This window comes from Uloborus diversus, unplaced genomic scaffold (assembly GCF_026930045.1).
Source record: "Uloborus diversus isolate 005 unplaced genomic scaffold, Udiv.v.3.1 scaffold_354, whole genome shotgun sequence".
Classification (NCBI taxonomy): Eukaryota; Metazoa; Arthropoda; class Arachnida; order Araneae; family Uloboridae; genus Uloborus; species Uloborus diversus.
The window spans coordinates 38,638-62,533 of NW_026558521.1; the positions used below are offsets into that span (position 1 = coordinate 38,638).

General features: G+C 32.3%; 1 protein-coding gene across 1 annotated transcript in view; it reads right to left on the reverse strand.

Annotated features, from left to right (window-relative positions):
• The window catches only part of LOC129233352 (solute carrier family 28 member 3-like), a 40,491-nt gene extending 26,841 nt beyond the window's left edge, over positions 1-13,650 (reverse strand). Inside the window, exons 1-3 of the mRNA XM_054867392.1 lie at positions 13,565-13,650; positions 12,553-12,788; positions 3,826-3,967 (exon numbers count right to left, since the gene is read on the reverse strand). Of these exons, the coding sequence (XP_054723367.1) occupies positions 3,826-3,967; positions 12,553-12,788 (378 nt within the window). The 5' untranslated portion in view covers positions 13,565-13,650. The remainder of the gene's footprint in view (positions 1-3,825; positions 3,968-12,552; positions 12,789-13,564) is intronic.
• Positions 13,651-23,896: the final 10,246 nt, after the last annotated feature.

Below are 23,896 nucleotides of genomic sequence, written 5' to 3' on the forward strand. Positions count from 1 at the left end.
TATATTCGTAGCCAAAATAATTATGAATTAGCTAACTACCAAACGGCACGACCGTGAGGGTCACAGATCTGGACAAAATTCTAGATCTAGGCCAATTTGCAATTGATAAAGTGGTTTGAGTACACAGGCCATAGCGTGGCTTTAAATTGCGTCCAAAGTTGCTAGCTTTGCACTAGAAATGCTTTTCGAATCAACCCATTTTTTTAAACCCTCTTCTTGCTATCTCATTGCAGCAGTATGTAGCAAGTGACTACAATTCATACGCCTAAAAATGGATGTATGTGGGTGTTTGTATGTTCGTTATACAAGTCCAGAGTGTACGTCGGATCTTTGACGAATTTGGCACGTACATCCGTTGATGTTCAGGAATTCCCATACGAAGGGGGAGGGGGTGTAGGATTTTTTTTTAAAATCAAAAAGTCTACATTTTAATTTTGAGTCATAAAATTGCTCTTTTCTACGATTTGGTCTGAAAGAAAAGCCAGTAAAAAACAACTCCAGACAAAGTTTCTTCAAGGATCAACTATAAAAGTTTAAATTTGGGAACCTTTGTTGCAGCAAATAAAATTGGTTAGCAACTTTTAATCACCAGGAAATACTTTAACCACAATCGGCAGAAAAAGTATCACGCACTAAGCATTGATAAGCGTAAAAGTACGCTTATCAATTGAGGCAGTGAGAAGCAAAAGGATGTAAGTTGCAAAATTAAAAATTTTGAGATAACCAGTACACATGGTAGGTGAACCTCTCCTCTGTATTGGGAAAATAGATGGTACTAGTAGCCCTGGTAGTTGCTGCTATACAGCATAATTTACAAAAACTTTTCAATGAAAGCCAACATAAGACCTTATCTTTAAACACGTTTTACTCAAAACTTAAAAAAAAAGACCTTACATCCCTTTGTTTTCCACTGCCTATAGTGCTTGTTAGTGACTAGCTAGGAACATTTTGGGAAATACAATCGTATTTACATACAATGCTGTGGTTCAGCGTTTCTTAAATTGCGTTCTACGAAGCCCAACAGTTTCATCGAGGTGATTCAAAGTTCTACCTAATTTGCATGCCTTCTTTTAATTTAAATTACTCACTTAAAAAAAGGTAATAATAAGGGTTGAGTGAAATTTTTGATCAATGTTTTCCGCATGAATGGCAAAGGTGGGGTCGGTGCCATGTTTTTTACACCTATGTAGATAGAATTCATCCATTTTTCTCCAAAAGATATGTGGTATTAATAAGTACCCGGGCAACGCCGGATAGTAAGTTGTACAAAATAAAAAATCCCCCTCCCCTTGCGTTCTTCTGACAAAAGACACCAAATGTGTTGGGAAAGCAAATATTGTGCAAATGTGTGTTCAAACTAAAATCAAAATTCCATTGCTTTTCTGGTGCTGAGCAAGCAACTTTGGAACCCCATTACGACTGAACCTAGGGCCTATGCATTCAAAACACTTCAGCTAGGTTCATATTTAGTGCAAATTGGCCTACATCCGGATTTTTGTCCAGATCCGTGACTCTCGATGTCGTGCCGTCTGGTCGTAAGTTCTTCGACATTCACATAAGAAGTTAAAAGTAAAGTGTGCGGAAACAGTTACTGAATAAACCAAAGTGAAAAAAATTCAATTTATTTTTTCTTCGTTTTTCTCTTCTTTTTCTTTGCTACTTTTTAAAATTTTCTATACTCTTTTTCAACTGTGTAAAATAATAGTTGGTTTACAGTAGTAAATGTTGCGAATGCTTAAAACTGCTCTTCGCCAATTTATTTCGGCAATTTATGTCTGCATTCGACTTCAAACAGAATTATAAAGAATGCTTAAAAGCTCATAACTAAACTTCACAGTGGAAATCGTACTTATACAATCGTCGGTGCAACTAAATGCTGATTTCACTTTTGCTGAAAAATAAGGTAAACATTCTTCAGAGACGACAAACATCAACAATGCAAAATGATACTAGTATTTTAAATGAAACGAGCTGATGTGTGCATCACATGACTTCCTTTTACTCCAATTTAATGTCATTTTCTCATTATTGGCAGTTTTAATGTGATTCAATAGTTTACTCTCTAAATATCACCAACAGTGGCGAAATTGAAACCAGATTTAAAATTATATTAATTTGAATTTTTGGCATCTTGAATTCAAATTATATTTTTCGCAATCACGAGCGTGTGTATGCGCGTGTGTGTTTGTGTAGGCGCATGTGTGTGGGTGCGTGTGTGTGTGAGTGTATGTATGCATGTGTGTGAGCGAGTGTTGTGTACGCGCGTGTGCGTGTAGGCGTTCGTGTGTGTGTGTGTGTGTATGTAGGCATGTATATTTGTGTCTGTGTGCAGGCATGGGTCTGTGTATGTGTAGGTGTGTGTGTGTGTAGGTGTGTGTATGTATGCGTGTGTGTGTAGGATATGGACGAAACCTGGACACTGTTTTCGCAAAAGAAGCAGCATCGTGAGGCGGCCGGTCGACGGTGATGCTGCAGAGGGTGCTGGCGCGAAAATAAAATCAGCGTAACATTAAAAACAGTCAAATGAGAACAATAAGCAATCGTGATTGCTCAAAAAAAAAAAAAAAGCAAAAAAAAAAAAAAAAATCGCCAAATTTGTCGCTAGGTTGGCGACAAAACTAGGCGACCAAACAACTGGCGATATATCACCAAGTATCCCCAAAATTATAACACCACTTGAGTTTACATCGAAATTAACAATGATTTCCCCCCCAAAAAGGGGCAAAAGACACCCTTTGAAGCATCCGAATGCAACCAAAAAGAGAGGTGCACAACTAGACCCGATTAGGAGTTTACGTACCAAATTTCAACTTTCTAGGACATTCAATTCTTGAGTTATGCGACATACATACGCACGTACGCACATGCGCATTTACGCACGTACATACAGACGTCACGAGAAAACTCGTTGTTTTTACTTCCTTTTACAAAAAAGGAAGTATTGTATTCGCGAAAAAATTTTCACTCAATAATCGGCCTTAATTTCCATTTTTCTTACCCCCGAATGAATGTTGAGTTTTTTTTCGACCCGACCACACGTGGATAAATGTCTAGGAACCTACAGACATCCGAAATATCCATTTTGACGACCCCCGAGTTAATTACAACGAATTTTCTCGTGACGTCTGTATGCACGTACGTATGTGCGATTGTGTGTATGTATCTCGCATAACTTAAAAACGGTATGTCCTAGAAAGTTGAAATTTGGTACGTAGACTCCTAGTGGGGCCTAGTTGTGCACCTTTCCTTTTAGTTGCATTCGGATGTTTCTAAGGGGGTCTTTTGCCCCTTTTTGGGGGGAAAACATTGTTGATTTCGATGTAAATTCAAGTGGTGTTATAATTTTTCGGACACTTGGCAATACATCGCCATTCTTTTGGTCGCCAATATTTTGTCGCCAACTTTGCGACAAATTTGGCGATTTTTTTTAAAATTTGGTTTTAATTTGGCCACTGTTGGTGATATTTAGAGAGTAAACAATTGAATCACATTAAAATTGCCAATAATGGGGAAATGACATTAAATTGGAGTAAAAGGAAGTCATGTGATGCACACATCAACTCGTTTTTTTTTTTCGGGAATCCTCAAAATGGATATTTCGTGTGTCTATACGTTTTTAGGCACTAATCCACGTGTGGTCGAGTCGAAAAACAAACTCAACATTCATTCGGCGGTGAGAAAAATGGAAATTAATGTAGATTTTTGGGTGAACATTTTTTCGGGAATACAATACTTAATTTTTTTGTAAGAGAAAGTGAAAAGGGTAAAATTATAGTTTTTACTGCTTTTAAGCATGATATTACAGGCGGACTACAATAACCTTACCTTTCGTCTGTGCTTTGAGCAGACATAACCTAAAAATACTAGTATAAGTAATCCCGCAGCAGACACTAGCCTGTAACGGTCGCCTTTTGTGTCTAAAACGAGGAAGAGAACAACGCAGCCCCAAACAACCAACCATGCTAATCTGAAAATAAAATTAAAAGATTCTTATCTGTATAATTTGGAAAAAATATCCTTATAAAATGTAATGTATGATTCAGAGCTTCAGAAACAAACTCAGTTTCATAAAGTATCAAAACAGAATGCTTATCATAATGCCTACATAATGGAAGAGGCATATCGAATAAACCAAAATATCTGTAAAATATTACACGGAAAAAAACTATAAATTTCACATTGAAATTTTAAGGTTTCCTTTTATTAAAGTTTGAGGCTTTTTTTTTTCTTTTCCTCTGTCAAATATTCCATTAAAATTCGAAAAATAAGGATGTTTTTTCAATAAGTATTTCAATCAAATATTCGAATAAAATATTTAGTGAGTTTTAAATGGAGAGTAGAAACATCTAAAACAGGTTCCCAACCTGTGAATCGCGACCCGAAATTGGGTCGTGAAACATTTCTTGTGGGGTCGCAGCAATATTACTATTTTTAAAATATTTCGTGTTACATTCTTTTAAAACCATTACATAAGAAACAGCTTCATTTTTATGTTCATTAGTAGCTTTTGTTAATCGCGGTTAATTACCGTGAAGTACGCTGTTTAATTTTTTTTGTTCAAAAGATTGTCAATGCTTTCCTAGTGCATTAATGGTTAATTTAATTGTATTATGCGTTATTTTGCGCAAATTTAAAAATATTGATTTTTTCTGTCATTCGTGTTTACCACAAATGTACGGTAAATCGGATTTGTTACGCATAAATAAATAATATATACATAGGAACACACAGTACGGGGTAGCGGGTTGTTTATTTGGCCAAAAAGTGGTCACGACGTACAAAAAGTTGGGAGCCACTGATCTAAAGGAATCATAGAAATCTATTTCAAGTAATGTCATATTAGTATCGTCATGTGTGACGTCAAATCTATGCAGCAGTGTACTGTACATGAATGCGCTACAGGGGAAAATTTTGATTTTTTTTGGTGGTAGACAGATACCTCTAATGCTGCATGAGAACAGAGACATGGTAAACATGAACTTGTTGCATGAAATAGCCGATAGCAAAGGACAAGTCATTCAACACTTCGCGCTTTTCAAGAAAAGATATATAATTAGGTTGTTCTTATTTTTCAAACATATTTTTTTCTAATAGGGCATGGTCGAAAACATGGGCTGAGATTTTTTCCTAATTTTGACTTATTTTCTCTTTAAAAAAAAATCTTAAAAGACGTTCAGTTGCTGTTTTCATTTTCGTTGCTGACGTCACAAAGGAACAAGGTGTCAAGAGTGAAAAATCACAAAAAGGCAGACAATCATGCTCTCCGATTCAAGATGGCTGTATGCACTTGTGACGTCACACGATGAAACATTTCTTTTTCAAAATCTCACTCTGACATTTTAGAAAACTAATTAAAAATTAATGCTGGAAAAATAAAAGTATTATCTGGCTCCATGTTTTTCCCTATCCTTTTTAGTAACTAAAAGTGGTACTTTTGACTGAGGGATGCACCCCTGTTATCCTGCCTCCTGACAATTTTAATGAATTTAAAAATATTTCTACACATGGAGATAAATATCGATATACTTTGCACGACACATCGAAACTTATGACATTGTGGGACTTAATGAAATTTCAGGAACAGCGAGAGTAGGTCTAGATCAAGGCATACTTAAACCAAGGTAAAATATCTGCTGGATACTGCGAAGAAAAATTCATCACACAAGGGTATGTTGTTTTCGCTGCGTTAGCTGTAAGCTGGCAGAAAAAGAACTTTTACGGAATATTGATACGGGAATTTATATCAGGAGCCTCCTGGTAAAGGATGCCTAAAAAATAAATTCAGGAGGAGGTGAAGGGGTGGAAGGGGGGGGCATGGCCCAAACTACACCATTGAAATTTTAGGGGAGGCTAATTTGAGAGGTTTTTGGTCTCATTTTGAGACTTTCGTCCTAGAGGGTTCTCGTAGGGAGTGCGCCATTGTTTTTTTTGGGGGGGGGGGAGGGGGAGGGAGAGGGAGGAGGAGCACCCTTGTTTATATGAAAAAAAAAGTAAAGAAATGGTCACCAAGTTGATGCTTGAGCAACATTAGGCACTGTGACTAGCGAGGGTCTTAGTAAGCACAGTCGTGCTTAGCGGTCGTGACGCATTAAACATTTTTGGGGGGAGTTTCAAGGGTCTTCTTTTGGTGGTGAGGGAAGAAGGGGGGCGGATCGTTCTATGGGATGCTTTTTAGATTTTGACGAGGATGGGCAATTGCTCTTGGTGAGATGGGCCCACCCCTGTCATACATAAACCAATTTTGCATGCTGCTATCAAAAAAAAAAAAGGAAATATTATTCCAAAATAGGGTTGGCAACGGGTAACGTGTAAACAAATGTCGTGTTTTCAGCGCCGCTGAAAAAATAGTCGAAATACGAAATATATATAAAGAATTCAAGAAATATTCTTCTGGAGAGTAACTGGAATACATTACCAATGAGGTAAGCTAACAATCCATGTATGTATTGAGTATATCAGCTTAAATTTGAAGGAAAAGAAAAATCCGTTGGCCTAACGCTTGTATTTTTTTTTTCAACGTTATGTGTCGGTTCTTCTTAAAGTGAGTGGTGCCATCTTCTGAGTGTTGAGATTAACAAGAATTCATTAAAAAATTAAATACGTAAGATGTCTGACAAGTGTGAAATTTGTGTTTCTGAGATTTTTGATAAAAGTGAGGTGTTTTGTTGTAGTAAATGTAAAAATTTATTTCACCCGAAATGTATAAATATTAGGGAAGAAAATTACAGAAAAATGTCTAGGGACAGAAAATTGAAATGGAAATGTGAAGATTGTAGCGACAGTGTAAAGGCTTACTAAGACCCTCGCTACGTCACAGTTCCTAATGTTGCTCAAGCATCAACTAGTGCTGACACAAATGCTGAAACTCCTTTAACTATAGAAATGATTAGAGATGAAATCAAGAGTTGTTTCCGTAGTTTCGAAGGGCAATTTTTACGAGAACTGAAGCCTATTAAAGAAGAAATTGGTGAACTAAAAAAATCCCTGGATTTCTGCAATAAATCGTCTGAAGAAATGAACAGTAAACTTATCGGTATAGTCGATGAAATAAAACAAGTTAGAGAAGAAAATAGAAAATTGGTGCTGGAAAATAGAACATTGAACGATAAGATAGAAAGCATCGAACGGGAATTAGATGCAATCGAACTTCTATCAAAAGAAAACAACATTGAAATTAACAACTATCCTGAGGAAAAAGGAGAAAATCTGAATGATATAATTGGAAAGATGGCTACTGAGTTGCATCTAGAAGAAAAAGGTGAAATAATTAACATGCACCGAGTTCCAACGCAAAGTAAAAATAGAATAAAACCTATTATAGTGAGATTTAAGGATATTCTCACACGTAATACATGGCTCAGAGCTACCAAAGATAATAAAAATTTAACTACGACCATGATTAACAATAAATTTGAAGAACAAAAGATTTTTATCAATGAACATGTTACAAGAAAGGTTAAGGAATTACATTTTATAGCCAGAAAATTCAAGAGTGAAAATGATTATAAATTTGTTTGGATGAAAGGAGGAAAGGTCTTTCTGCGAAAAAGTGAGAATGATAGAGTAATACAGGTAAGGAGGAAAGAGGACTTGGATAAATTGAGAAATAATTCAAACCAGTTTTTGTGCGATGGAAGACTACGATATTAAGAGAGGTGAACGGGTGTTCATGGATTATGATTCAATTGAAAAAATCACTGAACTAAATAACGTGGACGAAGCAGAGACATTTCTTATAAAAGACAATACAGCGGTATTAAACATTTATCATCTGAACATAAGGAGCATAAGGCAAAATTTAGATGAACTCTTGATAACAATTGAAAATATGGATATAGATACTATTTTGTTATTAAGTGAAATATGGATTAAGGAATGTGAAATTGATAATTATAATCTTAAGGGGTATAACAAACTTTATAATACAAGAGAAAGAAATAGATCAGGGGGAGTCATAGCTTATATTAAAGAGAAATACTACTTTTCTGATCAGAGTATTTTAATGAATACTGCTGAGGCATTATACTTGTATAATAAGGAACTTGATTTTTTTATAGTTTTTATTTACAGGGCTATTGAATGTAGTATAAATGATTATATATTAGAACTTGAACAAAAGGTAAAAGGAATTGTATGTAAAAACATTTTGTATATTGGTGACATAAACATTGATACTTTACAGAATAACACGACAACAAATGATTATATTAATACTATGTACACTATGGGTTTCAAGCAATATGTTGATATACCAACTAGGTGTAATGACCTAAGCTCATCCTGTATTGATCATGTCTTTTATAAATGTAATTACAGAATAGATAGAGCAGTAACAGCTGCAGTACATAAAACAACAATAACCGATCACTATGCATTACTAGTAAAAATTGATAACAAAAAATTATTAGAAAAACATTTGAAACGTAATCGGAGTAGCAAGCAAATAATTAAAACATGCATCGATTATAGAACTTTTGAACAGGATATTAAAGAAATTAATTTCTCTAGCTTAATAGAGGAAAACATGGAGATAAATGAGATTTATAACACTTTTATCAGTAAAATTAAGGAATTCATGGAAAAAAACAAGAAGATAAAAAAAGCTAATAAATTAAAGAAACAATGGATTACACAAGAGTTAGTAAATATTATCAATAAAAAAGAAAAATTATATAAAAAAACAAAATAATTTCCTTATAATAAGGAATATAAAAATAATTATAAAGAATACAATAAACAATTAAAAAAGTTGATTAAAAAAGAAAAAGAGGATTTTTTTCATAAAAAATTTGTCCATGCTGGAAAAGATGGAAGAAAACAATGGAATATTATTAAAGATATTACAGGGATTAAGAATAAGAATTCCATCGATGTAGATAATAGCAATGAACTAGTTGAAAAATTTAATGACTTTTTTATAAATTGTTGTGTGGAAATAAACGGCGATAAAGCATCAAACTATGATAATAACATAACACACCAAACAAATTCTATGTATATTTACCCAATGGAAATAAGTAAGGTTAAAAATATTATTGATAATATGCAAAATGACAAAACACCGGGACATGACGGAATTACAAGTAATGCACTTAAGATAATTGCTAATTATCATATAGAAATTGTGACAAAAATCATCAATATTAGTCTACAAAGAAGGGAATTCATAGAAGATCTAAAAAAAGCAATAATTACACCGATACACAAATCGGGTGCTAAAGATGACTGTAATAATTTCAGACCTATCTCAGTTCTACCAATATTCTCAAAATTATTGGAAAAATGTTATAGCTCTCAGTTGATGAATTTCTTAGAAAAATATTACTTTTTCCATAACGCACAATACGGATTTAGGCAAAACAGAAATACTGAAAAAGCTGTATTAAAATTAGCAGGTGAAATTTATGCGAACATTAACGAAAACTATGAAACTTCAGCAGTATTCTTGGATTTACGTAAAGCATTTGACAGTGTAAGCATAAAGATTTTGATAAAAAAGTTATACAATGTTGGAATAAGAGGAATACCTTACAAATGGATATTATCCTATCTCACGGGCAGAAAACAAGCAACAAAACTAAATAACTGTATAAGCAAATATGAAACAACAAAAACGGGAGTCCCTCAGGGATCAATTTTAGGTCCATTACTTTTTTTAATATATATTAATGACATGTCATACATTAAATTATACGGTACAATTACTCTATATGCAGATGATACAGCATTAACATATTCTGCAAAGAGCATTAATGATATAAAAAACCAAATGGAACTTGATTTAACTGCTATAAATAAATGGTTAACTGACAATGTGTTATCTCTTAATATAAATAAAACAAAATACATAAAGTTTGATTTAAAAAAGAATGGAATTAATAAAATTGATTTAGGCATAAAATATCACGAACCAACATGTGACTGCACAAATAACTGTAACTGCCCTACCATAGAAAGAGTCGAAAATATAAATTATTTAGGTATAACTTTTAGTGAAAATTTAAAATGGAAATGCCATACTGATAAACTTGTGAAGAAATTAAGAGGTAGAATACATTGGCTCTATCTATTGAGAAATATAGTTGGGAAAAAGTTTCTTAGATGTTTATTTTATGCTTGTATTAACTCAATAATTACGTATGGTATTTGTGCATGGGGAGGTGATTATGAAACAAATCTTACCAATTTAAATAGAACTTATGCAAAAATTTTGAAAATAATTTATGGATCTAAACAAGAACTTAATAAAAACGATACTATTTTACAAAAGTCAGAGAAAATCTATAATATCAGAGAAATATATGCACAGAGAATATTGTATTTTTTGCATAACAACAATAACTGGTTTGAAATTAATGAAAAACAATATAATACTCGAATTTCAGGTAAACAATATAAAGTTATAAAACCAAATAAAACGATTATTAAAAAGCAATTCTTTTATTTGGCACCGCGGCTGTTTAATGAACTAACGGAAGATGTTAGGAATGAGAAGAACTTTAAAAAATATAAACAAGGGGTCAATGAATATATACAAAATAATGACATTCTATCAACAATTAACTTTTAGCTGATAAAATATACTGACTTGCCAACCGGGGGGGATTTTGTATTGTAATTTTTATACTATTGAATGTTTCAATGCGAGTTATTGTGTTTTTTTTTTTCTGGAGTCAAACAGTCCAATAATTGTTCTGTGTAAAATTTTTACTACTTGTGTAAAATTAATTTGTAAATATTTCTGTTAATACATATTTGTGTTTGTACTCCATACTAAACCAATTAAAAAACACTGCGGACAGTGCCTTTAGTGTTGAATTTAATACTAACTCGTGTTGAACTATAGTCAAGATTTTCTTAATGTTTTGTTATGAAGTTTGTAATTTATGTTTTATTATTTGTAAGTTTTTTAACTTTACTTTTTTAATTTTGCTTACTGTTATGTATGTGTATTTTGTTTGTTAATAAATTTTATCTTATCTTATCTTAAAATACTATGAACCAGACTCATAACAAAAACCTTCTATTAATTTTAAGCTGCATTTTTTGAAGAAGCTTTTTTTTAAAAAATGAAATTGCTAAATCGTGGTTATCCAAATGTTATGGTGTTTTTCCCCTTATGCAACAAAAACTTATGATGATTCACATCTTTCTTTTTTTTTCCTTAGTAAAACTTACTATGCTATAAATTGAGTTGTTTCCGAAAGTTAAAAAAGATATTTTTTTTCTGAAAGAGCATGCTTAAAAATACAAGATTTAACAATTTTTTAATTGTTTTGTCAGTGTTAAATATTTTTTAACAATTATTTTAATCGGTGCCCAGATTGAAATTAATTTTGTACGCTTCTGTACATGACATCACAAGTGATAAAATGACATTCACTGATGCCATTAGCGCACAGCGCAAAATTATCATGTCCTGGCACCGCGGTTGACAGCAAAGCGTAAACATTTAGCGCGCCAATAGAGTAGCGTACCAAATTACATCACTTGTGACGTCATAAAGACCACGCCTTATTTCCAAAATCGGACATTTCAAAAATTAAATAAAAAATAATTGTTGGGAAAATAAAAGTTTTTTCTGGCTCCATGTCATTTTTTTTTTTTTTTTTGCTTATTCTATCAATTTCCGTGACTAAAAGTAGTACCTTTGACTGAAGTAAACAACATCATTATAAATTAGTAAGTAAGAGGAGTTCCAACAACAGGAGTGTTACACTCTATAAAAGGGATACATTTGAAGTTTTACCATGGAGGACTTCTCTTTCTCTCTCTAAAACTGCCTTTTATAGACAAACAATTTTTCTCAGCTATAGGGATTTATTTTTATTTTTATCGGTTACCAACTGTGAAATCCGACTTTGCACGGTTTACTTCGTAAATAAAAGTTAGGTCAAGTGAGGCGTGTTCAAAAATCAGGCTTGAAAAAAAAGAAAAAAAAAAAGAATTTCCTGACAGATCGCAGAAAAATAACCAAAAAGGAATAATTTTAAATCTTCCGATTACATGATTACAGGAAAACCCTCGAAACAAAAGCAAGAATTTTATTTGTTCACAGTTGAGAAAAAAATGGCAACAGCCCTTTCTTCTAAATGATTTTAATCACGCTAATTCAAACTGAGTTTGCGACCAACGATAAATTTCCGATTTGACGTTCCTTTAATTAAAAATGCTTATACCTTTTCTCCTGGTGATTTTACAGAATGGTGGTTTTAAAATCCGGAGGAATTAAACCTACTTCACACAAAAGTATTATTCACTTAATTTCGAATGATACTAAAATCAAGATTCGGGTAGTAAGATCCATTTTCGGGTCCTAAAATTAAAGTTCGAACAGTTCGGTACTTTTTGGGCGTTCGAAAATCCCCCTACGCTCTTTCTCGGGTGTCCAAGTACCTCCCTGCCAAATTTGTATGGGGAAAATGCATACATATATACACATATATTCTTCGTTTTATTTATATAGATTTATTTATTCTGATGCTATCTGTTTATTTAGCTGAAAAAGAAACATATCATTAAAACTTCTGAATATAAAACAGACATACTTACATTTCAAAATATTTGAGCGTAGATACTTTCCTTAGATGCTTTGTCACTGGTTCCAAACATATGGCTAATTTGCAGTAGATATAGGGTTTTAGAACCTTAGAATGAAGGACAATCACGTATGTTAATATAGTTATGAGAACAAGAAAACGAGGTCCATTACACCAAGATGTGTTACTCCTCCAGGTTTTATGTATAGCAAATCCCAAGTATACGTTGTAAAGAAGAAACAGTAGCATCTGAAAATAGAGAACATGAATTAAAAAAAAAAAAAAAAGATAAATGATAAAATTTATTTGAAAAAACATTTTCGGTGACTAAAAAAAAACGTATTAATTTATTGATTTTTTTTCCTTTGAAAAATAATATGTCAGCGGTTTACCTCCTTCTACTTATTGAAAATTCAAAAAATAACAATTTTAGAAGATTTTCCGCCAGATGAAGGGATAATAAACTAAGTTATAGGAGAAGTTTCTGAAGTTACGATTAATTGAAGCTTGAACTTTTTGATTCACGTTTCGTTTTTCTGCCCTGAACTTCTGAATTTCCCTCACACTTATAAATCAAAGAGGGACAAAAATATAACTTGTAAGTTACTGAACGTACATTTAAAAATATTTCAAGAGATCAGTTATTTTAGAATAAATTTTTCCTTTGGCAATAATTTTTAAATTTGATTTGCACTGAAAAAGGAAAAGAAAAACAAAAAGGTAAATATAAATGGCATAATCTTGCAGTCTAAACTGTCTAGACTGTTTTAGGGAAAATTACTCTCCTATGAATAGCATTTCTTCCAAGATTAGTTTTTACATTTAACTAAAGATTTAAAAAATCAAAAGAACAATTTAAAACCTGAATTTCAAATCGATAAGCCTGTATTTTAAAATATGCAAGCATACGAATTGAGTTATTTGAGATCACTTTCTTAGCAACGCTATTTTCATAGTGATGGTAAATTTTATTTTTTATTCTACATCAGAAAATTTCTTCATGCAAAAAAAAGATAAAGACTCACCTTAAACAAGCGCTTGATTGTTTTTTTGTGATGTTGGAATCTCCGACGAAATTTTCGAAAAATGAGACTCAAGCAATCGTTGTCACTCTTTTCAGCCGCTTCTTGACTATTTTCGTTTATGGCTTTAGCCAAAGCTGTCTTAGTTGAAGATTTTTTCTCTGAATCCTTTAAATAATTGAAATGAGAGCATAAATAACGGTAAGGAAAAAAAAATACTGAAAATTTCTTTGAAAGTTTTATACTCCGACAATTGGAATCAACTGAAGTCATGATGTTACAGAGCATCCTACGGTCTAAAATAGTAATTCATAATTCAAAAACTTTGTCTGACGACTGAAATTAATTTCGGAATAAAAGCATGTCTAACGTTTAAACCATTCTTTGATTTTTATAATGTAAAAAGTTGTTTGAAGCGCGAAATTATCGTCTGTACCTATGTTATAAGGGGCCATTCATTAATTACGTAAGGATGATTTTGGCAATTTTTGTCCCCCCCCCCCCCCATGCAAGGGTACGTAAGATTTTTCAAACCCCTACCCCCTTATCTTACGTAAGATTCCCTTTCGCTTTTCAAAATAATTAAATAACGAGTCTTCCATTGATGGAATCGTTATTAAATTCACAAAAACATTTAACCTTAATAGTAGCTATATTTAAACCTGTTTGGGTAAAGAAATATTTACTGAAAAGTTGGAATCTAGACTGAATGTTTTTTTGACATTTTTTTTTTTTGTATATGAAATGATACTAATTAAAAATAAAACATGCCATACATAATGCAATTCTTTTATTATATTTTACTCTTTTTTTTCTTTGTAAAAGAAAAAAAAACAGCTCATCCTAATACGTTTTGAAAGAAGAATTTTGAAAGTGTCAAAATGCATGTTTAACATTATAATAACTATCTTTTTTTTTAAATTTCCTATAACCGTTGTGTGTTACTTATTAAGCATAAGTGAAATATCACGAGCCTCTTTTGAGTCATTATGCAAAATGGGCGCAATGTGTAAAATGTATATGGGTGACACACATGGGGTCGCGGGTGCATATAAACAACATTTACTCTGCTACAGATCATGTAAAAATTTGGAGACTGCTGATTGGCTACCCCGTGAGAACGTCATCCATCTCCAAGCTGTAATTATTGATGAAAAAGATTGAGAACCACTGTTTAATACAAAAAGGTAATTTTGGTAAAGCTCCGTATCGCTTATTAACTTCATGATACCGACTGGATTCGTTTGCATTTATCCGATTCAAAACAGAGTACTTTGAGCTCTAGGTGGTTTCCAAACCACCTTGATATGATCGGGAGGAGTGCAATTCCAATAAAGCACGTATGCCTTTGCCGGGAATAGAGTATTGGTCCATGGCATGAGAGTAATCTGCCACTTTTGACATTGGGAACCGTAAAGATCATTCAGTTCTCTACGAAATTTTGACATACTGTTTTTGAGTAATCCAAGACACGTTGTTACATTCATATGTATTGAAATAAATCACGAAAAAAAATATGCACTTCTAAATAGCGGGATATCTCCGCTGTATTGAAAGGTCCGGTCTTCTGGCATGTGAAAAATACAATGGGGTACGCACATAGAGACGTCACGAGAAAACGGGACGATGAATTCTTTCTATGATCAAAGTGGCTTTTTCGGTAATCCATACGTTCGTAGGTGCACAATTTACGAGCGTGCCGGAAAAACTGTTCAACATTGATTGGGGAGAGGGGAATGACAATTTAGGCCGAAATTTGAGTGAGAAATTTCTCTTGATTACATTAATTACTTTACTTTGTACAAGGAAATAAAAAATCTACAAAAAAATTTTGTTTCAAGGCGACGGCGGTACTTCTTCATGAGGGTTTAAAAAAAAAAAAAAGACAACAGAGTGTGAGTGAAAGAGAAGTGCACAAAGGGGTTGTTTGTTTCAGTCAAAAGTAGTACTTTTAATCACTGAAATTGATAGAATAAGCAAAAAAATAAGAAAGAAAAAAACGTGGACCCAGAAAATTCTTTCATTTTCCCAACAGTTATTTTTTAATTAATTTTTTAAAATTTCCGATTTTTCAAACAAGACGTGGTCTTGATGACGTCACAAATGATGCTCTTGGCGCATCTTTGTACCGCGTTTCCACGTTATGATAATCCAGAAGTGAATTAAAATTGCGCTCTACGCTTGCTATCAACCATATCGTTGCCAATACACGTGAGTTAAGATGCGAATTAAATATTTTGCTCTGTGAATGGCAACACAGAATGGCATTTCATCATTTGTGATGTCATCGGCAAGAAATTTAAACAATAAAAGTGCACCGATTTAAGTAATTTTTAAAAAAAACATTAAACTTAAGCAAATTGTTTAAAAAATGGTCAGATGCTATGTTTTTAAGCATGCTCTTTCAGAAAAAAATACTTTTAAAATTTTGGAAACGATCCTATTGTTCTGAAAATCACGCCAAAAGACCGGATCTTTCAATTCAGCGAAGACATCCCACTGTTTAGAATTTTTTTTAGAGTGATTTATTCTTCTTTTTTGTGTTTCTAACAGTGGGAAATATACCTTGTCGTGATTGAATCGAGAATTAATTAGCCTGTCAACAATGTCAGTTTAGCATACTTCGCTTTGGAAAACTCATTTAAATACATTCCTTTTTCCTTTGTGTTTGACGACATTGTGACAATCTACTGAATCAATTTTGTGGTAGGGTCATCCACGAAAATCTCAACCTGAAGGCCAACATTTCAAGCTCAATCAATATTAATGTGTTTTACATCATTTTGGAGACAATATTCTTAATCTTTGAATCTGGTAAAAGGTTTTTCAAGATGGATGCGTGCGTAGAATAATTACTGCTTGAAGATCTTCAACAACAACAAGTAAATTTTAATTATAAAGCATTCAAGAAACGCGACCTGTAGTTTTTTTTAGCATACATTTGATGTAAATATACATATATTTTTTCAGTTATTGCTTATATTTTGAAATTTGATTTTTTGTTTAATTTCTTTCATTCAATTTTATTTTTTTTTCTCCTTGAGCCTTATTGGAATTCTGTGTTGAAGGGCCTGTCAAGTTCGTCACAAAACGTTGTATTTTCTCTTCCACACATTTTATAGGACTATAAAAAGAAAAATGTTGCTTTATTCTCTTCCCAAGAGCTACTTAGAATGCAGTTAAAATGTTGAATTTTTATTAAATTATTTAAACAATTAGTTGTTAGCATGACGAAAGTAACAAATTGATTGTGACGAACGTAATCGTGTGAAACAATCTTTCGAACGTTTAGCTCAATAAAATGTATATTTTGAAATAATTTAATTTTTGAAAAATCACTGCATAATATTTTGTAATTTTTACAGCAATTAACTTGATTTTTCAACACATATTTGAGGAAATTTCTTGGATTGTATTTTATGGAAAAAACGGTAGCTCAAAAAAAAAAAAAAAAAAGAGTTAAAGCTGGGCAAGAATGGCAGGAAAACAAAGAGAAAATTACAAGAAAAAAGCAGCAGAGCTTATGCAAATATTACGGCAAAAAAAAAAAAAAAAGAAGAAGAAAAGAAACACACACACACACACACAGCGATTTAAAAAAAAAATCAAGAAGACTGAGGAATCAAAAGTGAGAAGTCAGGAGGATGTAAATGAATTGTAGGGAAGCTGAGCTAGTAAGCTAAATTTGTATAGAGTTGTAAACCAATGCAACTTCACCTTTTTCATCATGCGGAGTTTCCGGAAAGATTCAAAAAGCATATTTTTTCAAGTAGTCCCAGGAAAAAAATAGGCTCTTACATGTTATCTTGCTAAACAATAATAATAATATTGGAATTGCTGTAGCAGAAATGAAAGCCAGAAAGTTCCGGGAAAAAGGCTTCTTGAAAAAATAATCCTTACGATTGGTTTTGTTTTCGTAAGAAAGATTACATTTCTTGATAGTTCTTTGGAAAAGGAAGTTCCGCTTGTGTGTGACTAGGGGAAAAAAGTGTGTTTTAAAGGCCCACGATAGAAGTAAAACTTTTGTCTTTTCTTCTTTTTTATATTCTAAACTGTCATTTCACCCGTACTTTTTCCTCACGTCTAGCTCTTGTTCTTTCTGCGTCTGACTTAGGCATATTCACAAGATGATTGTATATTTTAATGAAGAAATAGACTATAAACATAGAGAAAACAAAAAATTACTCGAAATTCGCTTTTTAGTTGTTGCCAAAAACAATAAAAAATAATAGTAATAATAAAGTTAATTTTGGTAATAAAAGTTAATAAACTAAATTCAAAGCTAAGCGCATTGTGGATTACGCTCTTAAACTGATGACTTGACTTGAATCAAAGAAATCCTCTAAAATCTGCCTTTTTTTGAAACGTTTAAAGTGACAAAAATCAACAAATATATGCTTACTTAAGTTTAATTTTGAAATTAAATTGTTAATTTTATTAACAAAACTAAACTGACAAAGACTATCACTTTTCATTATTTTGGCAGCAATTGGAAAACAATTTCGTCACTTCCGTCACACAAAAAGGTTGGGAGACAGAAATTCAAAGCTCTCACTTAAAAAGTTTCATTTCAAAACAGGAGAAAAAAATAAATTTTGCACAAAGCCAATTTTTGTATTTATTTAATGCATGGTGAAAATTTGTTGATAGAAGTTTAAATTTTAAGACACAGTATCAATGCTTACTTATTAATTAATATTTAGACACGTAACGGACTAAAAAACTAAACGAGTTTATTTCTAAAATAGTTCATCATCAGAGTTACGTTCGTCACGGTTACGTTTGTCACCACGTCATATTTTGAAGAAATATTCATTTCTATCACATTATAACAAAAATGAGTATTATTCTAAATGAAAAATAAAGTTAATGAATGAAAATAACACATTGCATTGTTTTTACAATAATATCTACCTTAACTTTAAGAGAAATGGAGAGCTGAATTTCATGTTGCAAATCAAGGTTGCAAAAGTGTTACGTTCGTCACACTATAAAAATTTAGTTTCAAAATTGGTGATTTATAGTGTTTTTTATTGCATGAATATTACACAAAAGTTTTATTCTTTCACAAAATTGTACAAAACCAGAAGTAAATGATTATTAGACGATTAAAATTCATGTTATGCAACTAAACAGTCTCTCTAAATATTACGTTCGTTTCGATGGAATGACCCGTATATACATGAATCATTTTCCACGTATAATTTAATCAACAGTCTTTTCATTTATTAATTTGAGTTAAGCAATTACTTCTATATCGCAGACGAAAGCGGGATTGGCATGAGATATTCCATTGGAACCGTCTGTCCAGGTATGATAATCCACTTGCGTCGACAGAGGTATTTCCGTTCTATTTTCAGATGAATTCAACAATTCTTCGTTATAGTCAGGACATTGTTTTCTGAAAGAGCAATTAGTAGAAGTGAGCCGTTTGTTTCAAAAAGCAGTCAAGCGACAAACTCTAAAAAATTTCGGAAAAGCACTTTTACCTTCGTGTTAAATTTTTTTTGTAAGGATTACAATGTTTTAAATTAAAAGGAATAAATATTTAGGCATATTTCTTTCAATAAACAACGTTGTAATTACCATTGAAAAATTTTATGTGATAATATAGATGTTTTCCTGAAATTAGCAATTTTGTCGCTTGACTAGTTTTTTGAAATAAACGATTCAATTAGTTCTGAGGTTTTCATCTAAATTAAGCTAAAAACAGAAAAATACATGAAAAAAGAAAGTGAAAAAAAACACTTCTTCATTCATAACTGTTTTCAAGTAATTATTGTTCAAGACAATGTTTTCCCAACCTTTTTGCCTCGGAGTACAAGTTCAAAAGAATCTTAATGCCCAAGTACTAAAAAATTTCCGTAGCATTTTTCTTTTCAGAATAAATAATCAAATGGATCCTAACATAATTCAGAATTGTTAATACATTCCAAATAGTTTTGGCATTCCTAGTATAAAATAGATATTTCTCTTTTTACTTATTAAAACTTTATTTTAAAATAAACTCATCTTTTCCGTTTCACTAGCACACAATTGACTTTAAATAATTTACAATTATTATTTTAGTAGGTATAACACTTTCTTTGAAAAAAAATTAATCTCATTAATATTTGTTTACATTCGGTCAGTTTTGGAAAATCATTTCGTTTTGAAGAAACATTAGTTTTGGTTTTGCTAAAGGTAACTTTTTTAGTTTTATCAATCTAATTTCCTCAATAATTATCATGGAAAACGCTGTAAAGTTACAGATAGATTTTTTATCATGAATGGTAAGAGTTTACCGAATCTCTCACTATAATAATAGCTCTTCGATACAGTTTTCCGTTTTGTTTTTCCTTGCAAATAATATACCCTTCTATTTATGTTTTAACTGCTTGAAAGGCTTTTGAAACCACAATGAGCCTTTTGTTAAGTGGTGTCAGATAGTTTCGTTCTTTTCGTCTGTCTCTGAGAACGTTTAATTGTTTTTCTTAACAAAAGCATTGACAGTAAGTTCCTTCCGCTTGGGCTAACTTTGTGCTCCTTTATATTTTGTAACATATTTGAATTCAAAGGAAATTTTAGAAGGCCCAATGCTGTCCTCTGCTGGCAAGGTTATGTTATCAGTTTTCTACTTCTTATTTCACGAAATCAGCTGGCAACATTGTACACAGCTAGTTCAATAATTCTGGAGCTACTATGTGGAAGTTTAAGTCTTCGGCTTCAGAGCTGCACTCTTTTTCTCAAAATAATTTATTTTACGGAACATTTCTCCATGGTTTAAGCACGGACGCACCGAACTTTAATTTTTGGCAGGTGGAAAATTCTCAGTTCGCCAAATGGAAATCTAAATTTTGTCGAATGAAAAAACAAGGGTATGCAACACATAAGTACATCTAATGAAACGGGACCTTTGAGCATTTAAAAATTGTAATACTGCAACTATGCTTACGAATTTGCAGAATCGTTCGACAAAATTTGCCTAATAAGGACATTTTTGGGGAGGTCACAGTGGCCATCCAGACACTCCTGGATTCAAGACCACCCTAAGTAGCATTATAACTTTGAAACTGGTTTAATAATTCATTTCAAACAATTTTCATAATTATTATTCCTTAATATTCGCTACATATAGAGAATATTTAAGAAGCTATTTTCAGTTTTATTCCAATTATGCAATCAGGATCAGATTTAGGGGAGGGCAGGCGGGGCTACTGCCCCGGGGGCTCCACAGCAAAGGGGGCCCCACAACAAAATTTTTACAAAAATATCCTAACTTTCGCGGGTCAGCAAATTTCATGTTTTTTCTTCCCGTATAAATTTATAACAATAATAATATAAAAAAAATAAATAGCAGTAACTTCAGGATGTATTTACTATCAAAGTGCTGATCGAAAATATCGGATATATACATATATATCAAAATATTCGGATATATATCAAAGTATCGGATATTTTCGAAAATATGATGATCTTTTCGAACATACAATCAGGGTGTAAAGAGCCCGAACGCGCCAGTACGACGCACTGGATTTTTTCCGTAAGGCAGAACGCTATTCCGGAACGTTATTTCAAGTTCTTTTATTTATTTTGAAAACTCCGATATTTCACCAAAAGGGCTTTTCACAAATGATGCCAAGCGTTGAAGGGAGGAGGGGAGTTCGGAAAATTGTGACAAGGGGGGAAGGAAGGGGAGTGAGAAGAAGTGTGGACAATACGCATTTTTTAAACGAAATGTTTGTTGAAAAATAGCGTGACATGTGACAAAGTAGGCGGGGGGAGGGGGGGTAAGATGAAGTGGGATACTTTGTGACAAAGGGGAGGGGGAGTTCAAAAATGTTGAAAAAGAGTGAGACATCATTTATAAACGCCCCGAAATGGGTTAATTTGGATCTGTTTAAATCAGAATTCTACATAAAATGGACTATTTTTAGACAGCATAACGCATAATTGCATAAGCCAAAATTTGTACCCAGTGAAGGAAGGGATACCACATTACCTGCGAATGAAAGTTCATAATTTTTCTTATTAAAGTTTATAGTAATTTAAATAAAGCATAATTTTTAATGCATACATCAATGTGAAAAGTAATGCTAATGTGTATTAATTTTACACTTTTGGTGTATGGGATTCAATCCCGTTTCTGAAGAGAGATAAACAGATATAAAAAAGGTATAGAGAAAGATACGAGTAAATATAAACTCTCCCGGCCACATATTGAACAATGAATTAAGCACGACGACACAACAACGGTTTAGTTTTAAAGTTAATCTCCCTTCTCGTGTTCTGGTAAGAAAAAAAAAATAGAACTACAGTGCGCTGTTTAGAAGGACGTAAGCTTAAAGTCATGTTTGATAAAAAACATAGAATTTCACGCAGCAGACAATAAAATGCGATAGGAATTGCTATCAAAATAATTGAGATACATTTTACAACCTCTGATCTATATCAGAAAGAACAACTATTCCTGTTGACATTGTTATCTGGACATTTTTTATCAGTTACAACTAATCACAACTTTACAAGGAGCATGAGAATTTCTCTGCTTCTCGTTTACCAATTTTTGGTGAGTGATAAGAAACTAGATATTACATTCAACTTTTCTTGGGTATTTATATGCCGAATGCTCCAATGCTCCATTCAAGGGTAAAACTGACCTAGGTCCCCAAACCCGAAAAAGTGCAAAAAAATGTGGAATTAGGGCAGAATCAGTGGCATGGGGAACAAGAAAAGGGTAGAGAATTATAATACTTTCCATAAAAAACAAATTTATAATAGTTCAGCACAATCAAAAAATTAAAAATAAAAAAAATATTTTTGTCTCTAAATTCATCCTACATATCTATTTATCCATCATTTATTTTTTTTCCATTTATGTCTGCCTATCTATCTAGCTACCACTTCTCTATCTATCTATCTATCTATATCTATTTCTTTACATTTATCGTTCTTTATATACCTATTTATATCTATTTATTAATAGCTATCTATCTATATTAACTAAATATCTCTATTTATATGGATCTGTCTCTATATACGATGTATATCTATTTTTATTTATCTATTTCTTCATCTATTCGCATTTATACCGATTTATTTACATTTCTATATCAACTATATGTTTTCTTCGTTTGAACAGTACAGGTTTCAAACCACCGTCCAGACAGAGCCCAATTTCCCAATAGGCAAAATAGGCAGTTGCCTAGGGCGGCAAAATTTTCAGGGGCGGCAATTTCGCTTTAAGCACGTATTTCCTTTCTTTTTTTAAAAAAAAATAATTATTATTCTGAAAGTGAAGTACTAGCATTCCTTCATTTTCTACAGTGACATCCTTTTCTTGTAATTTAGTAATGTTTATTTTCACTCATCTTATGAAAATGAAATATTTTTCAAGCTTGGCAATAGATGTCTGTAAATCAATAAGTGTGAAGAAGAAAAGTGGTGTCGATTGAAGAAAAACAAGTGCCATTTTGTTTGATCAGAAACTCCAACAAGATTGGAGTTTGACTAAGATTTTTAGTACCATAGTAAAGTTTATTCATGTACGGTTTCTTCAGTGATTGACGTGTATTTTTTCTTCTACATTATAAATATTTAAAAACCTTTCAGTTAATAGTAATATGTCTGGGCAGCAAATGAAAGTGAGTGACGAACGAAAAAGGCTGACTGATTTTAAATGACGAAAACATATGCTTAATTAAAAAACGATAAACATATAGGAATCTTCAAAAAGTTTTAAAAAGTGATCCAAATTTTTCAAATGGGCATTTTTCAAAAGCAGAATATTTGGATTTTTTGTAATGTAATCCAGTAACAATTTACGAGTGAAATACCATGACTAAATGAAGAGTGGTAAGAAACGTAAAGTGGTTGAACGTAATAACGCAGAGGAAATTATTTAAATCGTTGATTCATATATGAAAACAATTTTCAATTTGCCGAATGATAAAATACTAGCATGCGCGAATATCATACATTCATAACACCTAATGGGAAGGAACGTTTAGCATCATTATAAAACAATTTCATATAAAAATTTTAAAAAAGAAAAAAATCTCAATGTTGCAATTTTGTCCCTAAATTTCCTAAATAAGGAATTTTATACAAAATGCCATCATTTCTTCATAAGCTTGACAGTTTTAATTTTGGGAACACTTTTTTTTGCGATTTTATTTAATCACGGAAAATTTGCATTTTTTTAAAAGGGGGGGGGGAGTTGGGCGGCAGATTTTAGATCTGCCTATGCGTTATTGAACGTTTAATGAATTTAAATTAGTTCTATTCGTGTGTTAAAGCAAAATAAAGAAGCCGAAACATCGGTGGAATAAATTCTATAATATCTTGTCCATGACA